The following is a 22183-nucleotide window of genomic DNA, read 5'->3' as shown; positions in this document are numbered from 1 at the left end:
TAGACTAGACTATAGACTAGACTATAGACTAGACTATAGACTAGACTATAGACTAGACTATAGACTAGACTATAGACTAGACTATAGACTAGACTTGACTATAGACTATACTAGAGTATAGACTAGACTATATAAAATAGCCTCTGTTGCAACTTTTTTGTTACAACAAACTAAAATTTTGAGATTTGAGTGGAAATTTTCCACGAGTTTTTAAATTTTCATTTGTTGGTTGGGTAAAAAACCTTCTACATGTTTACTTAAATGTTTAAATTTTAGTTTGTTGCAACAAAAAAACTTTTTTCTAAATTTTTGTTTTTTTTTATTTTATTTAGTTTTTTTTTCTTCAAGTTTTTTTTTTATCTGGTATAAATCTTTAGAAGGTTTTATTGAAACATCACCGTTAAACAAATGGAAGCAACATTTTAAGTCCTTGTGTTATTATAAACCTTGCATGACTGAGGCAAATTTATTAAAATTGTTCTCGTTTTAGTTGTGTGTTTTTTTTTTGCAAAAGATCTATTTACGGCTATTCTTGACTTTATTCAAATTTATTATGTATTTTAAAAGTATTGCATGCCATAAATTTCAAAGGATTGTTTTTTGTCAAGTTCACTTAATATGTTTGTGGTAGAAAATTTATTAAATACAAGTGGATTAGATTTTTTCAAATCAGATTAATTATTCAATTTGATGATGTAACAACAAAGTGTAGGCGTTTTTTCATATTAATACTTAGCTTCATATTCTGAATAAATTATTTTATTTAGCTATAATTTGCATAGAACATAATTTATATGCAAAATCTGTTGATAAATTAAAACATTATTTACTTCAAGCAAAATAAAGTTATAAGTACTACGGAGAACATCGGTTTATAACCAATATCAATAATAACCAATATATATAATTTTCCTAAGTTTTCCCCCACATAGGCTTTAGAGATAATAAAATCTTAAGATTATCGGAGATATTATGCTAACATGATCCTCTTAAAATTCCATAATATTATTCTGGAACTTTCTTATTAAAAACACCAATAAATAGTTTATCCTTAAACTTCTTTTCCTATTTGTTTACCTTCTCCAATTGCACTTTTTGGAGATTTTTTTTATTTCTCTACATTTGTATTGTCATTCTTTTGTCATTTCTTTTCTCCCGCTATTTTTTTAGTTCAATAAAAAATTCGTGCGTGTTAAGTTCAATTCGTGTTTAGTGCGTGTTATTTTATTAAAAATAATTATAAATAATTCGTTAATTATTATAAAAGTTATAGAAAAATGTTCCTAATAGTGTTGGGAAACTAATTAATAAATTTATTTAAAAAGAAATTTAAAAAATAATGTGTAAAATGTATTTAAAGTAAATGTTTGTTCTAATTAATGCGTGTGTTTGTCGGATTGTGTGTTTTTCGTTTGCGTTGTTTACATTTCTCTTGTTTGAGTATTTTCAAGAGAATGTTTGTTATTGTTTTTGCCTAAATAATTGTTTTTGTTTTTTCGTTTCTTTTGCATAGAAAAGCAAAGTTGTAAAAAGTAAATAAAATCAAATAAGTGAGTTTTCAATAGAATCCAAATATATGTAATAAAATCTTATTATAATAAATACAAATAAAATTTATTAAAATAAGTTAGAAATGACATTGAATACAATAGAAATAGATTACAGATTAAATACGAGTATGATTTTGTGGGTAAGTTTTTTGATTACTTATAACATGTATTAGGTATGTTTTAACTTATAATTAAATAGTAGGGACAGTTTTAATTCAGGAACAACTCTCGCATCACCGCGTTATCTCTTAAGAACGTGAGTATTTTATGGAGACCATAAAATACTCACTATATAACCTGGTGGAAACCTTTAAAACTCTAGAACTTATTTCTGGTGAAGACCAAATAATACATTTGATATAATTAAGTTCGGTGCTCCAACTTCCTATATGAAGTTATATGTAGGTCGTTTGGTGGAGTTTCTCCTGATTGTCTTATTGCATAGATTTTAATATATTAATTTTTTTCATAAGATGAGCTTTTAAGTGGAGTTGAGTCAATTCTGGACAGAATTATAATGAACAAGTTGAAAGATTCTACCATTACCGACTCTTATTTTGACTTATAATTCTCTATTAGTAAAGATGAAAGGCCCTATTTTTCTCTTCATCGTTTTCAGTGTCATAGACTGAAATCAAAACTTTACAGGAATATTTCTGTAAAGTTCTGGAAATTTGTTCTTTTAGGTTTATAGTTTTAAATGAGTTATTATTTTCCGAGAAGAAATTATTTTTTAACGATAAAATGATAGTTCAACGATTTTGTTGAAAATGTAAAATTTTCCGCATTTTTAAAGTCAGTCACATATATTCGACATTTTATATTATATTCCGGGGCTTCGTAAAATAGAGCATATGTCCAATCGAATCGAATTAATAGAGAATATTTTAGAATACAATGGAATGGTTTATGCATATCAAGCTTTCAATAATTAGATTCTACTAGAATCTAACAAGTATTCAGAATACGCAAACTTTTGTCTACGTCCAATATATCAAGAGGCTATTTCATTCAATTCATTTTTAATATACATATGTACATCAACTTACCCCTCCCTTTACTATCATTATGTGAAACATCCATTAACGTTGTCGTTAACGATGACGGTGCAGCACTTGAAGTTATAACACCATGTTGAGGTACTGGAGAACAATTTGCAGGTTGTAAAGTATCCAAACGATAACGTTGGGCACTCGAAGACGACGATACTGATGATATACAATTGCCATTTAAAACTAAACTTTGAGAACTGGGTGTCATGGCAGCAGAACCACTGTTGTGCACCTGAATGCCAATACAGTTGGCTGTATTGCTACTTTGTACAGAGGGCAGAGTATCCAAAGTGTCACTTAAACGTTGCGTTGAATAAATATCACTAGAAATAGTAAATTTATATTATATTATTTTTTGCAATTTTCTAGTTTCGAATGAATTTTACCTAAATGCACTGGAAGCTCCAAAAAATGTACTACGATCTTGTAATGCCGCTTTAGCTTTTTCTACACTCTGTTTTAATTGCTCGAAGGTGGACTGATGAAAACGATATGAGGTCCAATCGGGTGAACATTGTCCTAGAGTTATACAATCTTCTGTTTTAACTTGTGCCAATGTGGGTGGTGACACTCTTTTTAGGTCCAAAGCCGTTTGATATGAACATGAATTTTCATACATTTTGAATGGCTACAACGAGTTATTATTCGATGTTATAAAGTAATCTGAAATAGAGCAAAATAATTGAGTTAAAATTTTGTATACTTGTATATCATTACTGTAATTTATATTTCTTCTGGCATTCACAAAGTGTTATTAGGTTTGGAATAGGTTTTTATGCATAAATATATAAATCAAAGTCCCTAAATATACCACATATACTCTTAATAGTGTTTTATAAAAAGTGTTGCAATTAGTACAATTGCATATATATTAATTACATTTGGCTAAAATTTTTCCCTTTAAGTCTGTTTAAATTCTTCGTTGTAATGCTTTGCAATATTTTATGCAAATCAACATAATTGCATATAAATTATGTTCATAAATTTTTAAAATAATTTACCAGCCAAATAACAAGGCTGTCTGACAAACCTGGTAGATAATGAACTAGTATTGCATTCATTAAGGACTGTTTCTATTGCATTGTAAATATTGCGTACTATTGCAGGCTACTAAATACAACATCGGTCAAAAAGCATGGGGGTAATTGGACCTTTTTGAAATATATTTACCTGTAAGTGTAATTGAATTTTACCAATTACAATTACAAAAACTTAAAAACTTTAAAAAAATAAATATAAATATTGTTTGGTAAAGTTCCCAGTTCCCTAGTAACAATTGAAAATCGTGATCTCAATTGGTCCAAAATAAAGTTTCTTAAATTATTTCGAAAAAAGTCCTAACATTTCCATACATTGCCAACATCGGCAAAAACCCATAATACACTCCCCATTATAGTGGTGTAGGGTATAATAACCAACAACAATATTTTACCTAAATTAAAGTGGTTTAAACTGAAATCCATATAGTAATATACAAATTGCATTAAGTATTTAAGGTACAACTCTATTTAAGCGTATATTCTCTATTATCACCTACGCACATACACACACTTCGACATCCTATATACTTCATGGAAACGAGTGTATGTATGTCTTTAGATTTTCTGTTTATAGAATAATAATGAATGGGCCAAACATACTCTAGCAAATAAAAAAATCGAAATTATTGTTTATTAACATGTACCTCTATGGTAATATCAGTCCGTTGTACTCTTGGTATTGTCAGATTGGCACACACATTCACACACATTTGCGTAAACTTTTAGTCATCCTTTTGTTGTTTATTTTGTTTATCTGTATAAACAACAAATACAACACAAAAACAAACATAAAATAACCAGTAAAACATTATTGTTCATTTTGAAAATACGTACGTATCGTATTCAAATTTAACTCGTCCTACACCAGCGCTTTTGTCGGAAGTCCAACATTTTGATTTATGTTTCTAAATTTATGCCATGATACATACCATGGTATTTTACATCTGTATGTATGTTTATACATACATATATACAACTTCAGTAGCATTCAGAATTTTACACGTTTATCATACTTTTGATTTTATACGCTCGTTTATGAATACATATTCATAGATTCATAGAAAATTTTATATTCTTGTCTGTTTGCAGAGTCCGCTGAAGCACATTTTTCAAAAATTACAAACAAAGTTTTTTTTTTGTGCGATAACTTTTGATATGTTTTTCGTAGAATTTAATTTAAATTAAAATGAATGAATATTTTTATTAAAGAAATTTAAAAAGATACACACGATTTAATTTAAACTGCACGTGTTTTTATAAGTTAATTTAAAAGAATGATTTGAATATTATTAGTTATTTATTTGACTAATTGTGTATTTCGTTATTGTTCTAATTCTTAAAAATTATGAATGATGTTGCCATTTTGACAATTCATTATTTAGTTAGTCCTTTCCTTGGTCATTATGAAATTTAAGTCCATGATATACAAATAGAAAATATATCAAAGTTTTATTCAAAAACCGTTGTTAGTATGATTCCTGTATTCTTAAGGATAACACAGGATTACAGATTCGAAGAACAGAGAGCATACGGAAAAGTATGTGAAACTCTGAAAAACTTGTCTTTGCTAGGATTCTGAGTTTCTAAACATGGGGCTAAAAAAGCTTTATAGATCATTGTTCAAGTTCATCATCAAGTTGTAATTCACAGAACCCTATATAGTAAATACATCTCCAACTATTCATTTTGAGATGATCAGTTTTCAAGCCTAGACATTTTTGAAGTTTCCCTCTTACCCAGCAGAAACCCGGTAATGACTTGTACTTACTAAACAACTTACATTTGATTTATAATTACATAGATGTCTAATAATGATTCGATATATTAGTACTTATAATATTTGACTAACAAACCCGAAGATCCTGATTCGTTAGTTCTGTTTATTTTTCAAAAACTAAACTACTTATTTAACTGCCTCTTTATAAGCGAGCGTGGTAAATACGGATTTTATCTCTCATGTTAAAATAATAACTTAAATATCAATAATCTTGTGCGAGCAAAAAATTGGTCATGTTACCTTTAGAGGTCTGAAGGTTTTATTAAAAGAAATTGTCTTGATTTTCTCCATATTCAGTACATCCATTCATAATGTTAAAACTTCTATTAATTATCACATTTTTTCATTCAACATATTACATTGTTGTGTATAATTCCAAAGCGTTTTGCATGTTTACGCTTGTCTTATGCCACGCCCTCTAGTAGTATAAATAACACTTTAAACTTGATATAAATCTGTGAATACTTTTACAAATTATTCCTCCCCTTTTAAACGCCCCTTATATGCATATAAATAACCAAATTACAAACCATTAAATCTACTTAAAATGTATCAAAAAATATGTTTTGTTGTTATATAACTATGTGAGAATATATGTACATACATAAGTACAAGAAAACGTATGTTGATAATTAGTAAACACAATAATCTTGGGATTAAATCATTTTATTAACAAACATAAAAACCCATTCCCATTGCTCTTTTTATGTTTCGTTTATTTTTCTTTTTTTTCATCTTATCAAACAATATGCGTCTCATTTTGGGATCTCGTTATGTAACACGCGCAAAGCCATCCGCCAAGGACTTCCGGTACGCGCGGCAATACCCATTTAAAATGAACCAACAATAAATGGATACATTTGCCTTGTCTTTTACCAGACACACTCTCATACAAAGAGTCTTCATTGCGTATACGTTATGCAGGGTAATATTATAATGCTTATATAATAAATATATGTACTTGGATGCTGTATCAATGATGCGTTTCATCGAAATTTATTTAAAATGTTTTTTCAAGAATTTAAAGAAATATTTTGCAGTTTTCTACGGTTACAAACATTTCACATTAAACTCTATAACTAAAGACCTGATAAGTATGTACTTTAGTAATGATTTATATCAATTTATTATATTCATTTCTTAACATGTTAAATAAGGGAGTAATGTTGCTTATTATTTTGCGTCTATTCTACATATTTATTTTTCAATTTGTATGATAATATTTGTCGCACTTCCATTTATACCTTTTCATTTTAGCAAGCATTTGCTCAGTGATATCAAAATAGAAATGTTTGTTAAAATAAATAAAACAGGCGTGTGCAGACAGTTTATTATAATGTCAAAATGACATTAAGTGGCTAAAATAATTCCATTACTTTTTCAGTGTTAAGAGAATTTTTTCCCTTGTAGACTGCTTGTTAATCAGGGTTTTTATATCTTAATATATTTTCATATTAATTGTTGTTATTTACAAATTGTGTAGGAGTATTAAATGTATAACTTTGTACTATAAATAAAGTTTGTATGTTTTATTTATCTTACGAGAAAAATATAAAAATGCTTTCTAGTTTTAAATTGTGTGATTTAGTTTATTTTTAAATTGTGCACATTGAAATTAAATAGGACAAATCTAATCGAAATTTACAGAAATGGAGTTTTAGAATAAAGTCTAAACAACTTTATTAAATCAATTATTGAATTAATCAAATAATCTCTTAAATAATCTCTCTTAATTATGAAATTACTTTAGTCCATAAATTACCCCAAACACAAATTTGCGATTAAGTGCCGTTAACTCCACATCCGGTTATCGTTTAACCTGTAGAAATTCTGTCTGCTAAAATATTTTTTGTATGAAAACTGTACCATACGATAAAATATAATCAGACATTAAGATATCGTTAATTTAATAAATTTTAAATAATTTTTTTAATAAATTTTAAATAATTTTTTGATGTCAAAGTTTAGTAGCAGGAAAAACATTAAAATTTAGTCTAATATTAAATTAAAACAGAATAACTCCAAATTCTTTAAATGTAGCAATGGAATTAGTCACTTACGCGATTACTTCTACATCTCTGATTCTAAAATACTTTAAAAACATTTCCCGAAACAAGGAAGATTAATTTTTAAAAGGAAAAGATTTTGAAATACAATGCATTAAACATAAAAATTCGAAAATGTTTTCTATCGAATTGAGTTAGAGTGTAACCCCCGATTTTTTAAAATGATTTCTAAATATAAATGAGCTTATTTTAATTCATTAAATCTTTCTCAAAATTGATCATAATCTTAACAATTGTTATATAAATCAGGTATTAATAGAACTAGACCTTTACACTTTAGTGTAAAGTACAATATAAATTATTGTACTTCACATTAAAGTAGAATGAGACATTTTAAAGTGTCAAAAGAAGCAAGCTTCACTCCATATCATATTTATACTATGTATACCGCTTATATGCGACCGAAAATGGAATACAACTCTCATTTATGGGCCGGAGCATAGAACTCTATTTTAGAGCTACTTGACTGTGTACAAGAGAAGAAAAAACTATTTCCTACCACTTTCAATAAAAGGAGATTTTAATAAAATGTCCACAAACACTACTACATCTATCCTTCTTCCCACAACCTATTTTCCTAGTTCAAACATAATGCTTTGCTTCTGAGTGCTGCTCAATTCTTCTTGAAAATTTCAGCTCGGAAGTGGAAAGTGGTTTTTGCAATTTATTTCTCACCTTTGAATTTTAATATCAAATAATTGGGATATATATTCAATTATTGTTCCAATTATATATAAAATACAAAATCGGTTAAAAATTGTAAAACATTATTATAAGTTATTCAAATCATATAGTGGCACGAAATACCAATAAATGAGATCTTTTTTAAAAAATTGAATTTTGGGAAATATTCCGATAAAACCTTGTCATCAGGGTTGGAAAAAGAAATTGTGTTTCGGTATCAAAAAATATTTCAAAAGGTAATTTTTTGGATCTCAGAGTATATATATATATTTTTTTTTTTTTTTGCTAAAAGTTTGTAATTTTTGAAATAATTTATATTTATACATTTTTAAACAGAAGTGTAATGAGCATTGTATCTTGAAATGACGAATCTTTGTCCGTCCCTCAACGTTAACCTCTTGAATATAATTCGGTGAAATTTACTACACAATTTCTTGCCCAGGAAATGGGTGCATGGTATCTCATAGCTACCATACAAATATTACCACGAAATTGTACTTTGTAGAAATGTTAAATTTAAAGCAGTCGTGATATATTTTAATAAATCCGGTCCTAATAAAAATCAGGTCATATTTGGCCCTATACAATGGCCGAAATTTTTAGCACAGGGATCAATTTATACTTTTCTAAAGCCTTTATTTATAAAAATGTACTTTCAGATGACATAAAACATTTAACAAAAAAGTTGTCTTGGCGCAGTTATAACGTCTAGAAAAGGAACAAAAATGGCATTTTATAAAAATTCTGGACTCAAATGTAATGGAGAAAATATGAGGTCAGATTCGAACTCAGCGCTGATTAATACTTTACAAGCGTCTAACTTGGTTTTAATTTATTTAACATTTTGTCTGATAATATTGAAGAGAATTCGAATACCTTATTAGCTGCTTTTCGCATTAGCAATTTCGAGAATAAGTGCCAAAAAAAAATTTTAAATTTTAAAGAAACTTTACACCCCATATTCTTAATATCTTGTTATTTCTTTCGAAACGATGTATTGAAAGTTCTCATACAAAAAGTTATTTTAATCGACATATTGAGATTGTGGCCCTGAAAGTATCAAATAAGACACGGGAGTATCACGGTACTTTTGAACATCAAATTGTATTAAAATAGTACTATCGTACCAATTTTGCCATATCTGCTTTTCATTATATTAAATATATTTGTTTACATCGTATATTTGCTATAGTTTTCAATAGAAAACTCTTTTTACGGCAGTTTCAAAATTCCAGTTTCAAATTTAAAAATTTTGATAAAAACCTTAATGTGACTTATTAACAATTAAGAATAAAATTTTAAATAAATTATAACCAAATCTCTTACAGTTTGAATTTTTAGAATTTCTAAGAAATTTTTCTTTTAAATATTACATAACATACATGTGATGTTTCAGTAAAATCGAATCTATTTTGTTTTTAAACGATTTAAATGAAGCGTAGAAACAAATACATATATAATGAAGACCTGTATTTATGGCGACATCGAAATTAAACTTTAATGTATTTTTATAATAAAGGGAAGATAATATCAGATTCTGATTCAGCATTTTATAAATAAATACATAAAATCAAGTCATTGAAAATGGTCAGAAAAGGCCGTTAATTTTTATATATTAAAATAAGTGAATAATAAATACATAATTATACATTTCCGACCATAAACTAATGATTTTTGAAAGGGGTTTAATAGTTCTAAGATCATAAGGAAGGCTAGAAAATATTTTTCATATAGTGACCTTAAAGTATATCAATCGGCTTAATCTGAACCGATCTAGTATCTGTCTGAATTTTCATATTAATCCTGTGCTCAGAGAAGAAAATGTTAACTGAACCCGCCAAAAACGGCTTTTAGCTCATAATTAGGTTACATAATTTGTATGTTACATAATTTATATTTAGAAAAAAACACAACTTAGTTTTATACCTTTTTATAAGTTAAACTCACGGTTAATAGAATTAAATAAAATTCCGTTTAAATTGTTCAAGGTAGTATGTTATTAAAATTTAAAAATTTCACTTACCACGTATTGTTTATAGATTTATCCAAAAAAGTTTATATAGTTTATTTTTAGTATTCACTTTACAATACAATATTGCTTGTGTTTTTTGTTATTATTTAATTTTCAACAAATATAACCGACGGATTTGATTGAAAAACAACAACGACAACAATCTAAAAATACAAAAAAGGAAACGACTTATCGCATTTTAATTGCGCGCACTTTTCACACACTTTCACTGGAAACGGATATTCATGTAATTTGTCAACGACCACAAATTCAAATAACTAAACGGGACTAATACAAAAAATAACTCACACACATTCACAAAAAGACAACAAAACAAAAACCCAAACGGAAAGGAAGGTTTGTTTGCCCTTTAACGTATGCACTATTTATTTTCTTCAAGACGCGTCACTCACTCACTACTATACAGGTGCATGTAGAAAGCTTTGTATGTGTGTTTGTGGTTAGAGTTTTTTCTCAAGTGTATTAGTTTGAAATGAAAATGAAACTGAAACAAAATTTCAATAATTTCCGCTTAAAAATTTCCGATTCCTCTATAAAGGAAGTAGCCGTCGTCGACTTTTTTGTTGTTTTTATTTTTGTTATTATTTCTTGATATATATTTTTTTTGTTCACTTTATTTTTGGTTTGATTTTTCGTATGTGTCCTGGCACTACACACAAATAAGTAATAAGACAACAACAATAATAGTAATAGTAAGAGGAAGCAGAATAAAAAGTATATAATGTCAACTGTTCAACTTCTTGTTTTCTGCAAGGAAGCGCGAAGCAACAAGCTCTAGTGGCCAACTTTTTCGTATTGCGGTAACAAATGTGGTGCAGCCAGCAGTTTGTTGTCTGATGGGATATGACCACTTGCTGACAGACAATAAAGAGTTCCGTTCGTACGTGGTACGTGTCTATAAAAAACCAACCGTATGAGAGCGAGCGCACCTTTAAGACTTTTAAGTTTTTTTGTCGACCAGACCGTTAAAGGTTTAAAATTTATTTAAACATGTCCTGGCATTGGATTGTCCTGACTAGTTGTTCTACTCATTTGTTTTTTGTTCTTTTTTTCTATTTGATTTTATTTTAACCACTGAAGACGACACATACGAGGATACGAGTATAGGATTGTGTGTCTGTGTGTTTTATAATGAATGTCTGCTTGACAAATCCAAATTGTGGGAGGATGGACGACGGGCGGTAAAAACTGTTATTCTTTTTTCACGATATTTTTTTATTTCTTGCTTTCTCCGACAACACTTACGTTGCGAGTTGTTGTTTGTATTTGTAGAATATTTATCTCGGAGAGTTTCAAAACCGCAAAGTACAATTCACAATAAATGTTTTGCAAAATGTGTGTTAATGCAATAGGACCCAATTACAACAACTACCAGCTACAACCACTTTTAGTCGTAATTGTTTTAAACGGGTTTATTATTGTTTTTGTTGTCTTAGAAGTATAACAAGTACAACAAAAATAACAGCATCTCTGCCTACTCTTACATTTTGTACGTATTAACATGGTGTATGACGATGATAAAGTAGACGATTCCTTCGTGCTAACGGTAGATCATCCATCCATTTCATTTAAAAGATGGCGTCATTTGGATGTGGCGTATATGTGTATGTGTGAACTTGTGGTTCAATAATGAATTACTCCTCCCACAATAATCGAAAAATGTTTGGAATGCAAGTGTTGTTTGTACCTACCATCATCATCTGTAATGAAAATGAGTTTTCAACCTAAAATATGTATGTATTTCATATTCACTTGAAATTCTGTTTATCCAATGTGTGTATGAAAGCAAACGTGTGCAATAAAGATTATCAAGGCTTGAACAACCACCAACGTGGTTGCATTTAACAGAACCATCTCTTACCCCATACTATTTGTATATCTATGTGCTTTTGTTGTTGTTTTTTTTTAATAATCCTAGATGAATGAATAAATGTCCTTTTTTTGTCATCCTTCTTCTTTGGCACAGCCGTTTATGCGGTTTGTGTTTGGCGGTTTGATAAGCGACTGCGCACATCATGGATGTTTATCTCTTGATGGTGGGCGGAGTCACGCACTTTACTCGTTTGTTCTTTTATATTCCTTAAAAGTCATTACACATCCTTCTTTAGATACTTTTAGTTTATAATTTAAATAAAAATTTAAAGAAAAATTTTAAAACTAGTATGTTCAATATTTTCCACTTAATGAACGAATTAAAAATATATTTTATTTTCGCAACTCTGTTTACCTACTAAACGGATTAAAGTTAAATTGTTTGGATTAAAGAACTAATAAAGGAAAAATGCTAGCGAGGAGAATTAAAATTAGTTTTGTTTTAAAAATCATTCAAAATATTAGGATTCATAAGTGGTAGTCAATTTTTAAATTTTTTTCTTGATATAAAAAGAACCAGTTTATTATCTGTGGATTCATTTCATTTAATGCGTATTTGCATGTGTTTCAACTGTGATAAGTTAAAATACAATTTTAAAAATTTTGTGCATAAATGTTTGAGAAATATGTATGTAATCAACTAAAAGGTCTTTTCATACCTTTACTAATTTGATATAGTTTTTCCAAATATTATTGAGTAGTTAATTTTAATTAATAATACTCTTCATTTGGAACGAAATATTGTTAATAATCTTTTCGTGTTAGAAGGGTTTTATGGGGGTTAGGGTCAAAACTTTCATTAGAGAGATATGTTATTTTTAAAAATAAGGAATTTTGCAAAAACTTAATTTTTTTCAACCCAATATGGGTCAACTATAAACCGTTTGTCATAAAATTTGTTAAAAAGATTTCGGTTTCTAAAAAAGTTTTTTTATAGAGAATTTCATCACTAAAGCGGCAATTTTTAGTCAGAAATAAGCGTTAAAGTAATTTTCTTTAAGTTGCCTAGTATTAGGCGATAAGTTATGGATCGATCCTCATAAAACTTAATAGAAGGTTTTTGGTTCCTATAGAATTTGTCTTCGTCAAATGTACCTTCTTTTGGTGTTCATTTGTATGGTGTCTATGTGAAATTGTTCACCAAATAAAGCCAATTTTAATGCCAACAAATAAATTACGGAATCTCGATAGTTGGATGTAAATACGGTGAAACCTAGATATAGCGAAACTAGTCCATGCAATTGAACAATTCACCGAAATTTATATAAAATTAAAAAATGAATGATTTCATCCAATGTACTAAATAGTGAAATAACAATCTAATTCTGAGATAGATATAAGAAGTCGACACTATTGTTTTTAACGACCTGTTTCTAGAACATATAATTCGAGTACTTGTTTCTCCTCACATTGACTTTAAAAACTTATACAGTAGTTATAAGGTCTGTGTGGTTTCCAAATTTGTTATGACAACCCATACAAGGCTTCAGCATCTTAGCCATTGAACATGTTTTTATAGCAATTCCCTATTTACATCCTCATTTAATGCTGATATTTTAACTTGTAGGTTAGTACTTTTTTTCATCAAGTCTCATAAACTTTTAGACTTTAAAATCCTGAAACTTCCCGGGATTTCACTTTTTGCGATTTACCGTTTGGTAAACACTATTCATTTTGATTATGCTTAATAAATACTGCAGAAAATGTCAGTTCTCTCTCGTCCGAACTCGATCGTGTAGTGGCGAGGGTATTATGAATTTTCAACACCCATTGGAGGGATGTTGTTCATTTTTGACAATTATGAACTACATCTAATCTTATTCATAGATGCAATAAAAATCCGACATTTGGATGTCAAAAATAAACCGAATGCTTATGTTAATTTCATTGGTTTTTCACCAAAGTTTGATGTACTTCAAATATGTTATTTGTAGTGACTTATCTACATCTCTTTCCTCACTTTTAACTGAGTTTTCATTTGTAAGGAAATATTTGGTTTATAAAAGCGAAAAATATATAATCGCATTTTTAGATGTGGTTAAGATATGGTGGTATATGCCCATTTTTACCCTTACGCCCATATAAGACATTTTGTAAAAAATCTGTTTCTTTGGAAAAAATATGCAAAAAATAACACAATTCAGGTACAAAAAAATAAATACTCTTTTATTTAAAAAATAATTTACATTTTGAACATATCCACTGGTGTACGGTATTATAATGTTGGTCATGCCCGACTATACATTCATATTTGTTTTATTTCAACTTTTCATAGTATTTCTTTTAGTTTAAATTTGGATATTTCGAGGGTTTTTTACTAATTTTTTCTTTCAATGACAATTCTAGGCTGATAATTGACTTCCTAGTGATTCTACTTGGTTATAGTTGTGTCATACTATTAATGAAATTTTCTTATTCTTAATGAAAATTGTTATAACAAAATTTTTTAAATCTTGATTTTTTTACTTTTTAATGCAATTTTTATAAAATCGCAAAAAGTTATTTATTTTTATTTCCGTGGATTTTGAATGTGAAATTTTCTTTTTTAAAAGACTAGAAAAGTGTTGTCGTAAATAACATGTAGGTATTTGTTATCGTCTAGTAATAGAGTTGGTTATACCCTTAATGTATAAAAATCATAAGATTTAACTTTATGAAAAATATCGAATATTAAAACAACAACAAAATTATGAAACAATCAAAACTAGATAGTCATTAAGTGACGTGTAAAGTCAATATATGTATTACGAATCATATTTTAAAAACTTCTATCTTATCTAACATTAGCACACTTTTAAATAGTAATATAGTTTTCTATAAGGGATTATTTTAAAAGCTCAAAAAATTTATTTGAAGATACTGCTGTTATCTTTAAATATATTTAATAACTGTATAAGAATACCAACATTATTATGATATGTATTTGTCAGATATTTAAACATGCAACATAACTTACCTAACAACTTATTAAAAAGATTACAAATTTCTGATTTAAAATAATAATAGAATGATTATTCTTAAAGTATGTTTCTTTTTTATTTTTGTTGTTTTTTTTTTATAAAAATACATTTTTCTCTGTTTTGCGTTAGAAGCAAAATAGAAAATATACAATTAGTATGTAGTAGATCTCAATATCAATATATAAAAATTAATGGAACAATGAACATGGAGTGCAATAATAAACATACCAACGACTACATAACATCAATAGACAAAAACATAAGCAGCACACTGGCAACATACTGATTAAAGTTGCAATAAACATTTAAAATTTCAAATAAATATTGCAAATGCATGGAATTAGAATTAAATGTACAAAGTTAAAAAAAAATGGTTAAGTCACTTCAAATAATTGTAAAATTTTTGTTTAAGATTTTAGGCCCGAAATTCCCATGTAGACTTGTTTTTAGATCAAATAGAATTAGAAGAAGTGTTTGGACGTTGAAAAGTGCAGTAGAAAAATAATGAATGATAGATTTTTTTCTAATGTTCATGATGGCAAAGTCTTTTCTTTCATTTCTTTTTTTCTGTATAGAAAGTATTTTTTATGATTTTATCATTATATACGGCTGCGGGAACCTTCCTTTACACTAAACAATTTACGAACAAAGAACACCTGGAAAGAGTTAGTTTTTGAATATTTATACATATTCGTGTAGTTAGATGAAAATTTTAAACTTACTTGGACAGAACAGGTAATAATAATAACAACAATTTGACAAATCGAAAATGTCTGTATGTATGAATTATTATCAATTACTAGGGCATAATCACGTGCCTCACGATTTCTACTGTGATATTGATAGGCCAACATATCGTTGATGTTACGTTCTACGGTGCCAATGGTGGTCTAAAATAATAGATAGTTATTAATAGTTAAATATTAGACTGATATTGTGTTTAAAAATTTTAATGATATTATTTATTAAACAACTTGGGTTTGCATCCACATTATACTAATCAATAGACTAGTCCTAGTAATAGACTTGTAAAGCTTTAGTACAAACCATTTAACTTGTTTACATACTAATCCTTAGTAGCAAAAAGTTAAAATGTCAATCTGTCCTTAAACTACTAATACCAGATTTAATACTCACTGTAAAGTTTTCCATATTAAGTTGCAATTCTTCAATTTCTTTGGCGTACTTATCCCAGGCATCATATTTGACCACCGTAATATAAATATTCACAAGTTTGCCAGCAAAACGTGAAAATTGATTATCGATGCACACAGAATAGTAACCACCAGGAGATACTTGATCGGTGTAGTCAGCAGTAGCTTGCCACTGATAGGGCTTTACAATTTGACCGGCTGGATTACGAACGGCAAAACCAGCCATACCATCACCACCACGAACAACCTTTTACAAACATATTGAATGAAATTAAACAAATGTACATAAATATTTTTCGAATTCTATACAACTTACACTAAAGGAAACATAAAATGTTGCTCCGGGCTGTACATATTGATGATAGCAATCTTCTTTTCCGGCATCTATGTGGACCTGTTGCACGACAGGATGCAATGAATGAATAAAACATAGGAAAAAGAAATGAATGAATAATTTGACACATTCAGCTTTACGTTCGAGTTGTTGCAATATTTACCTTGTAGTCCATGGCCACAGCCGGTAGATTTTCATACCATGGTTTGGGCACTTCTTGTGAAACGATTTGTGTTGCTACAATTTTTAAAAATATTATTAAAATAATTGCGCAAAGGGAATTTGTTTGCCACGTAGAAATATGCATTTTTGCCTTTCGTCTTGTTTTGATTAATAAACAACACAAACACAAATTTGACTTTCACTGTCAAAACGGAATAACAACAACAAAAATTACTTGAGTGCAGCATGTGTGTTAATAATTTAACGTGAATGCACAAAGTAGTTTGGAAAGTATCAACTCTGTGTGAATGCTACTCGTCAAACACTACTACTTTATAGAGGCCGCTTTAGCAAGTATATGAAATCTTGTTTCTATTGTTGACAAGAACCCTTTATATATGTATATAATAAGCAAATGAAAGAATATCTTGCATATTTTAAGGGAAAATTAATTAAAAAGGTTTAGATCGTGGCTAGAAAAAATTAGTTGGGTAACAAACTTTGTAGTAAAATAAAACTATTTTAACTACTGGTGTTAAACAAAACTAGAACTGAACTAGAGCTGAACTAGAACTAGATCTGAATTAGAACTAGAACTGAACTAGAACTAGAACTAGAACTGAATTAGAACTAGAACTGAACTAGAACTAGAACTGAACTAGAACTAGAACTGAACTAGAACTGAACTAGAACTGAACTAGAACTGAACTAGAACTGAACTAGAACTGAACTAGAACTGAACTAGAACTGAACTAGAACTGAACTAGAACTGAACTAGAACTGAACTAGAACTGAACTAGAACTGAACTAGAACTGAACTAGAACTAAACTAGAACTAAACTAGAACTGAACTAGAACTGAACTAGAACTAGAACTAAACTAAAACTGAACTAGAACTAGAACTAAACTAGAACTGAACTAGAACTAAACTAGAACTGAACTAGAACTGAACTAAAACTTAACTAGAACTGAAATTGATCTGAAAGTTAAACAGAATAGTAACTAGGTATTGTAGAAGTTCCAAAAATTAAACCCATTTAAAAAGCTTTAATTTTTTGTTTCCAAACATGTGCTTTTTATTTTATTTACCAATCATAAATCTCCTTCTCTTTTCTTTACTTTTCTATTCTTTTTTTATTTTTTTTTTTTTTTTGTTTTATTTTAATATTATATAGTTGTTGTTTTTGTTTATTATTTTGTATAATTTAAATGCATTGCTATGTTTTTTTGTTTATTTATATTATGTTTTTGTTTTGCTCTTATTATTCTTTTATGCTCAATGAATTTTTATTATTTTGTTTCTTCTGTTTTTTTTTCTTTTCTTTGCTAAATATTTTTGCTAAATATTCTTCACTGTCATGATCATGAATTCGTTCAAGACGATTATCGATCAATGATTGAAATTCATGAATGAAGTTGTTTAGTTTTGTTTATTTTTCTTTTTGTTTTGCCTATAAGTGTATATGTATGTATGGATATGATTGTATGATTGTATGTGTGTGAGTGTTGTTGGTGTTAGTTTGTATCCTAGTGTGTAAACTGAATATTTTTATTTGTTTATTTTTATGCATGTTTTGTTGTATGTATGTATAAAGATGCGATTGACAATTTGTTGATAATACTACAATTTTGTTTATTTATTTAATTATTATTTGTTGTTGTTGGTTTGGTTGCATTTGGTTGGTGATTGATATTTGTATTATTATTTATTATTCTTTATTTATACAATGAAAATAGTTGTTACTTTTATTTTTTGGTATATTTTTTTATTATTATATTTTATTTTTTAAATAAAAAGTCGTTAGAAATGCCAATTTTAAAAAAAGCAAAATAAAAAATTATTTAAAATTAGTTATTAATGAAATGATTATGAACTTTTTTCTAGTTGTAATAAAATTTTATAACTTGAGAATTTTATAGAGTGAGCCTTGAATTATTTTTATTTATTTTTTTTGTTTTTTTTTTAATTATAAACTTTAATTCGAAAAAATAGTAAAATTTGAAATTTTATTTAATAAACTGGGGAGGGGAGAAAATATAACCAAATTTTCGTTTTATGCATTTTTTTGTTGCTATACTTTTGTGTTTCCTTTTAGAGTTTTATTTGTTAAGTAATAGAAATCGTAAAAAGGACAAATAGTAAAATAATGCTTGGCTTACGTATGGTTTTTATTTTTTCTTTTGTTTTAGCTTTAACTTTTTTTAATTTTTTTTGTTCAATTTATTTTTATATGTAAATATAATTTTTGTTTATATATTTATAATTTATGTAGATTTTGTTTTTATTATTATTTTATTTGAGTACAAATGCTAATAATATACATACAATAATTTGTTAATAATTATTAATATTTTTTTTTCTCCTTCTTTTCCTTTTTATTTTTTAACTTTCAATATTGCGCCTATAATTCTGTATGACACTCTTGACTCGCTCTGTGGTCCGTCACGACTTTTATTTTATTTTGGTCATATGTCAACATTTTTTCTAATTTAAACAATTTTTTACAAAAGTAATTTTTTTAAAGTATTAAAATTTTATTTAATAAAATTATTTGAATTATTTAAGTTAAATTTGATTTAGTTATTGTTAGTGGTTTTAGGAAGTAGTTAAAAAGATTAAAACTTAACTTTATTAAAAAGAGTAAAAAAAATTATTGAAGGAGTACTTCAACGTATTGTATACGTAATCGAATGAAATTGTTCATAATTTAGATTTTTAAAGATAAAATTCGATATCGCACTTTTTATAATTATTTGAATTTTTAATCTTTTTTTGAGAAGAACTTTAATTTGGATCCTAATAAAACGTTTTTTTAAGATCTCTCTTTCTTACTTCTAAAAGCTTTTCAAATACCTAGAACTATAAGCTACATGACATTCTGTAAAAGTTCGCTTTCGAATTAGGTTTTTAAAAAGTCTTTCAAAATGTTCTACTGGGATTATTCCACAAATCTGGCAGAAACTGAACCGAAACTTTTGGGACATCAATGAAACTTTTAAAGAAGTTTTACTTAAAAGTATGTGCCCAGCAAAAAATATAACCAAGTACTTCTCACAGAATAACATTTATCACCAATTAAAAAGTGACACTAAGTGAATTTTTTTAACCTTCTGTTAGAAGTGATGTTCAATGACTTCCAAATCTTACAACAATTATTTTAATTATCGATATTTATGGACTAAAAGCGAATTTGCTGTTGCGTTTTGACTGAGTTAGTTTGAAAGGAAGATGTTTATGCACCAAATCCAAAGAAATACATAGGTCTCTATTGGGACTAGTGTGCACTCCATAACCAATGCTTAAGCTCAAATTAACCTTCGGTTAAACAGACTAGAACATTAACCAACCGAAGGTTACCACTAGATGACATTATTAAGTTAATCACTGTACTTTTGTCTTTGTTGTTTTAAAACTAACATCAGTGCCATTTTATAATGCTTCCAGAAAGTTTGCAAACTATTCAAAGGTCCTATCGAAAAACTACGTAAATTTTCGTTCAATGAAACTGTACAATGTGGGATTTAAACCCTTTAGACTTATTCACCCTAAACGCCAATCAATATTTCATGTGAAATATGTTTCTTTTTCACTTTATTTGACTTGAACAAATTTAAGCCGACATTACACGATCACACAAGTAATATGATCTGTCAAAATTTTGTGTAGAAGAGTACGGTTGGGATCTTCTAAACTCATTATGTAATGAAACCCACACACACATTGAGAGAGAATACGGATGGACAATTTTACGGTCGTATGGCTTTCTTAATTTTTTGAAATGATTCAAAAAACAAGCAGGTTTCATTAGACCAAGGAAAGTGAAACAACTGTTTACATCTTACTTTGTTATTGTTTTATGCCAATCGTGTAAACACAAAATATATAAATCATACGACTTTTATTCTCTTTTTTGTGTTATACGGATGGAATTTTATTTTACTTTTTCATTAGACGTACGTAGTGTATGATCGTGTGAACTGGCCTTTATTTGTTGTGAAAATTTTGGCTAGAATTTCGTAAGCATTGATCAGCTGTTGCATACAAAGTCAACTATCGTGAATGAATTATACATAGCAAGTTCACGATAGCAATTTTTCCTTCGAGGGAAATGAAAATATAACTAACATTTCACTTCTATTGGCGATAAGAGTGATTTTTTATCTATCTGTAGAAGAAGAAGAGCTGCTGGTCAACATCGAACTCCAAAAGCGTATTTAATCGTATCAGCGCTTACAGCATCGAACTTTTTATAACATCGTATCATATTCCTTAAAAAATTTCATCGAATGCATTTTAATTTAAAATACAAATCATTTCCACAACTATTTTAACATTTTTTAAATGGAAAAAAGCTTAATAAATCACTCTTAATGCCAGACCCTTTATAAGACATTTGATTTTTATCTTTACCCTTTTGAAAATAATTCTACTGTCTTCTTTCATTCCTTGTTTCTTACAATTCAATGAAATAATAAAAATGTTGAAATAAGTCCTTGTCCGGGTACATTTCTTCCATATATATATATATGTATACACTTAAGTCATTCATGCAAACAATCAGTTTTTTTAAACTTTCCTAAATCTTTTCTGTTTTACTTAATAAAATATAAAATTAATTAAACAAAGAAAGAAATAAAGTAGAAAATTAAATATTTATATAATTAATTTAATAAATTTTTATTTTTTTATTTTTATAATTATAATTATTAAAGTATTTGTTGTTGTTGTTGGTTTTCTTTTCTAACTTATACAAACCTACACACAAACATATGTATCTCTTAAGATCCATACATCAGTATGTTTGTTTGCATAAAAATGGTTGGTGTCTAGACTAAGTATCATCGTATAAAATTATTATTATTATTTAATTTATTTAAATATTTATATTATTTATCTTTATAATAATTTTAATAATATTTTATTATTAATTATTTTTAGGCAAAAATATATATATATGTATGTATACACTATAAAATGAGTATATTTTGGTAGGACAACAACGGAATTTTGCAGTAACCGGCCATTTTAATATTTTGTTTTTTAAATATTATTTAATTAATTATTTTTAATCAGTCACTTCCGTGTTGTTATTTAAAAATATATTATATATATTTTTTTAAATATATATTATTTATTTTTATTTATGTAATAAATATGTTTTATTTTATATTTTTGTTATGTATATTTTTTAATTATTTTTTTTTGTTTTAGAGTAGAAAATTAATTATTTTTAATTAAATATATATATATAATTTTTGTGAAAAGATTTGTATGGCCGCTTTAAAATAAAACTAAAAAAATTAATAAGTTAACTAATATTTTTTTTTTTTTAATTTGTATCGCTTTATAGTTTTGTAACTTTAAACTTTTTTTAAATTTATTTTTTAAAGTTTTATGTTTCGTATTTATGTATTTTGCATCATCATTTAATAGAAGCTCAGCATTTTTTTATAATTCAACTATATATACTTTTGTTGTTGTTCTTTTTCTTGTTGTTGT

General features: G+C 27.5%; 2 protein-coding genes across 2 annotated transcripts in view; both read right to left on the bottom strand.

Moving 5' to 3' along the window:
* LOC111690711 (DNA-binding protein D-ETS-3) overlaps positions 1-11361 on the bottom strand; it is a 57895-nt gene extending 46534 nt beyond the window's left edge. Inside the window, exons 1-3 of the mRNA XM_046951840.1 lie at positions 10193-11361; positions 2989-3265; positions 2600-2925 (exon numbers count right to left, since the gene is read on the bottom strand). Of these exons, the coding sequence (XP_046807796.1) occupies positions 2600-2925; positions 2989-3221 (559 nt within the window). The 5' untranslated portion in view covers positions 3222-3265; positions 10193-11361. The remainder of the gene's footprint in view (positions 1-2599; positions 2926-2988; positions 3266-10192) is intronic.
* A 3702-nt stretch (positions 11362-15063) lies between these two features.
* LOC111690712 (transmembrane emp24 domain-containing protein B) lies at positions 15064-16868 on the bottom strand. Its single transcript, XM_023453250.2, has 5 exons — positions 16685-16868; positions 16504-16581; positions 16171-16434; positions 15756-15923; positions 15064-15689 (listed from the first exon to the last, which is right to left on the bottom strand). The coding sequence occupies exons 1-5, from the start codon at positions 16826-16828 to the stop codon at positions 15633-15635; spliced, it is 711 nt and encodes a 236-aa protein (XP_023309018.1). The 5' UTR covers positions 16829-16868; the 3' UTR covers positions 15064-15632.
* Positions 16869-22183: the final 5315 nt, after the last annotated feature.

Source organism: Lucilia cuprina, chromosome 5 (genome assembly GCF_022045245.1).
Source record: "Lucilia cuprina isolate Lc7/37 chromosome 5, ASM2204524v1, whole genome shotgun sequence".
In the NCBI taxonomy this organism is placed as follows: Eukaryota; Metazoa; Arthropoda; class Insecta; order Diptera; family Calliphoridae; genus Lucilia; species Lucilia cuprina.
Note: the sequence above shows the minus strand (reverse complement) of the source record. Positions and strands in the feature narration are given on the sequence as shown.

What these genes read in the sequence shown, in the direction of transcription:
- LOC111690712 (XM_023453250.2), bottom strand. Translation starts at nt 16,828, where the DNA reads ATGCATATTTCTACGTGGCAAACAAATTCCCTTTGCGCAATTATTTTA. An exon ending in CTGTGGCCATGGACTACAAG is followed by an intron (nt 16,582 to 16,684) that starts GTAAATATTGCA and finishes GTCGTGCAACAG; the next exon opens with GTCCACATAGATGCCGGAAA. An exon ending in TTATTACCTGTTCTGTCCAA is followed by an intron (nt 15,690 to 15,755) that starts GTAAGTTTAAAA and finishes AACTCTTTCCAG; the next exon opens with GTGTTCTTTGTTCGTAAATT.